This window comes from Otolemur garnettii, unplaced genomic scaffold (genome assembly GCF_000181295.1).
Source record: "Otolemur garnettii isolate 467f Iridium unplaced genomic scaffold, OtoGar3 scaffold00205, whole genome shotgun sequence".
Lineage (NCBI taxonomy): Eukaryota > Metazoa > Chordata > Mammalia > Primates > Galagidae > Otolemur > Otolemur garnettii.
The window spans coordinates 1851636-1853969 of NW_003852600.1; the positions used below are offsets into that span (position 1 = coordinate 1851636).

Here is a 2334-nt window from a genome sequence, read left to right on the forward strand (position 1 = left end):
CTTTAGGAGACATTTTCCCATCAACTCAAGACGAGCAGATCCCACCTGGAGTTGTTTTGAGGGCGAATGAGGCAGGATTTAGGCAAAATGATTGGAGTTAAGTTTAACCTAGATATACTTAAATTCTAAGAGTTCCCATGACTGATATACTTAAATTCTAAGGGCTCTCATTTATCATGACTATTCCCTGATGGTGGAATAGATCCATGACTATTTACCACCTTTTGGGGAAAAAGGAAGGATGTTTCTGTTATGAACTTGGAACAATGTTATTAAAATTGTTTTAACCTTACTGTATTTGGTATACTAAAAGCTTTAGAAATAAACTAATGTAATTTTACTATTACTTAAGACAATTGTTTTTCTTATATGATGCCATACGTTTATTTACTTAATTTTTGAAGAATATAAATGAAAAATAGATGATACAATGAACACACATTGTTGTAATCAACTGTATAGGAAGTTGGGGGATAATGTGCCACATTCTACAATGTTAGATTGTTTCTTATATCAGAGAGGCAGCCTAATTACACCAGAGAATAAAATAAGCATGATTTTGTAGCTTCAGAAACAGAATCAGTTTTCATCACTGTTGCCTAGACTATCCCATTATTCTTTTTTTGCAGTTTTTGGCCAGGGGCTGGGCTTGAACCCGCCACCTCCGGGATATGGGGCTGGCGCCCTACTCCTTTGAGCCACAGGCACCGCCCTCCCACTATTCTTTAATTGGTTGATACCATGATAGTGCCATCTCATCTAATTATTACTTACAGACCAATCAGTCCTTGAGTTTCTTATCTTCTAGGCAACTTCAAGCCTTACATTTATTTCTCATGATATTTCATTATTCTGGTTTTAAACATAAAAATTTGACTGATAGGTAGTGCCATCAGCCAGTCATTTCTGGACGGAGGAATGAGTTTCAGTAGCCACACTTCTGCAACTCTGTTTACTGAGCCAGTAAAACGTGCGTCTGTGGCCCTTTGTTCCATCACATCACCACACGGGTAGATTGGTTAGACTCAAAGCAGAGACGTCAGCTCTTACCCTGTACAGACCATGTGAGGCTCTTCAAGGCCTTATGTCCTACTATTTCCCGAAAAGCCTGCCGCCACAAGTCTGTTACACTGTGAAAAATAATTTAGGTTCTGGTTCAACAGAAATAAGGTAAGTTAATTCTTTACTTTTGCTACACAGTCAGTTTAACTCCTTCCTGTAGTATTTAATGATTCATTTTACCACCCCTCCCATCCTCCAGCCCCCACTGAAAGCTGGATTGGTTGTCAGGTAGAATTCAGGGCGTTCACTCCTGGGACACTATGAGGTCATCTGAAACAAACAGTGCCTCCAAATGTGACCGTTTTTTACTGGAAATAACTGGTATGAAATGCAAGTATTTTTAGCTAATTAAGTAGTTTTTAAGTGGCTTTCTACAAACTGTTTTCTTTCCATTTTTCCTTCAAATTCACTCTTACTATAAGAAAAGCTATTTAAATTGCTTAATTAGTATAGTGGTACTAATAATTCGCAGTAACAATGCTTTTGTATAAAAAAATCAATGGTCATTTGTTTGTTTTTGTGTTCAAAATTTACGTGTCTAAGCTTTTCACATCTTCCCTAATTCAGATCCATATTTTTGTACCAGAGTCTCTAAATTTTACTTTGGCTGGAATGTGATGTCAGGGCATTTCTAGAAAGCCAAGTATTGGTTGACATGTGCTTTACTAGTCCCAAATCAAACACAGCGCCGTGACTTGGGGGGCAAAGAAGGTTCAGCCTTTAACACCGATCTCCCGTGAGTTTGCTTCCGTGGCCTGCGTCCTGCCTAACGCTCACCTGTCTCTCTGTTTGCTTCCTGTTCCTGCTCTTTGGTGCTGGCCTTTCCCCATTAGCATTCTCCAAGCCCTACACCTGCCACTCAGAGTCCCAAGAAACCTCCAGCAAAGGACCCATTAGCGGATCTTAACATCAAGGATTTCTTGTAAACAATTTAAGGTATCTAAGACTGAGTTTTCCTGGGGGCTGTAATGATGAGCTGTACTGTGCTAAGCTGTTTCAGATATATTTGGTTTTCCCTGTGTTTTGAATACCTGTCTATATAGTAATAATTTGAGTGCTTTTCCTTTTGAAATTGATATTGAAAGCTATCAATGAATTTTTTAAATCTGCATTCATAAAACTAGAAGGGAATGAAATCTCCAGACTTTTCCAGGTGCTTATCCTGGAAAGCACCAAGATTATACTTAATAAAGTACAAAGTTGCCGAAGCTGCTTGGTAAATTAGAAAAATACCACTTTATTACGTGATAACTGAGATTTGTAGAAAACTAA

At 38.3% G+C, this 2334-nt stretch overlaps 1 protein-coding gene across 4 annotated transcripts in view; it reads left to right on the plus strand.

Moving 5' to 3' along the window:
- The window catches only part of SNAP91 (synaptosome associated protein 91), a 149425-nt gene extending 147437 nt beyond the window's left edge, over positions 1-1988 (plus strand). For all 4 annotated transcript variants that reach the window (XM_012812398.2, XM_003801298.1, XM_003801299.1 and 1 more), the window contains one exon: positions 1896-1988. In XM_012812398.2, the coding sequence (XP_012667852.1) occupies positions 1896-1988 (93 nt within the window). The remainder of the gene's footprint in view (positions 1-1895) is intronic.
- The last annotated feature ends 346 nt before the right edge of the window (positions 1989-2334 follow it).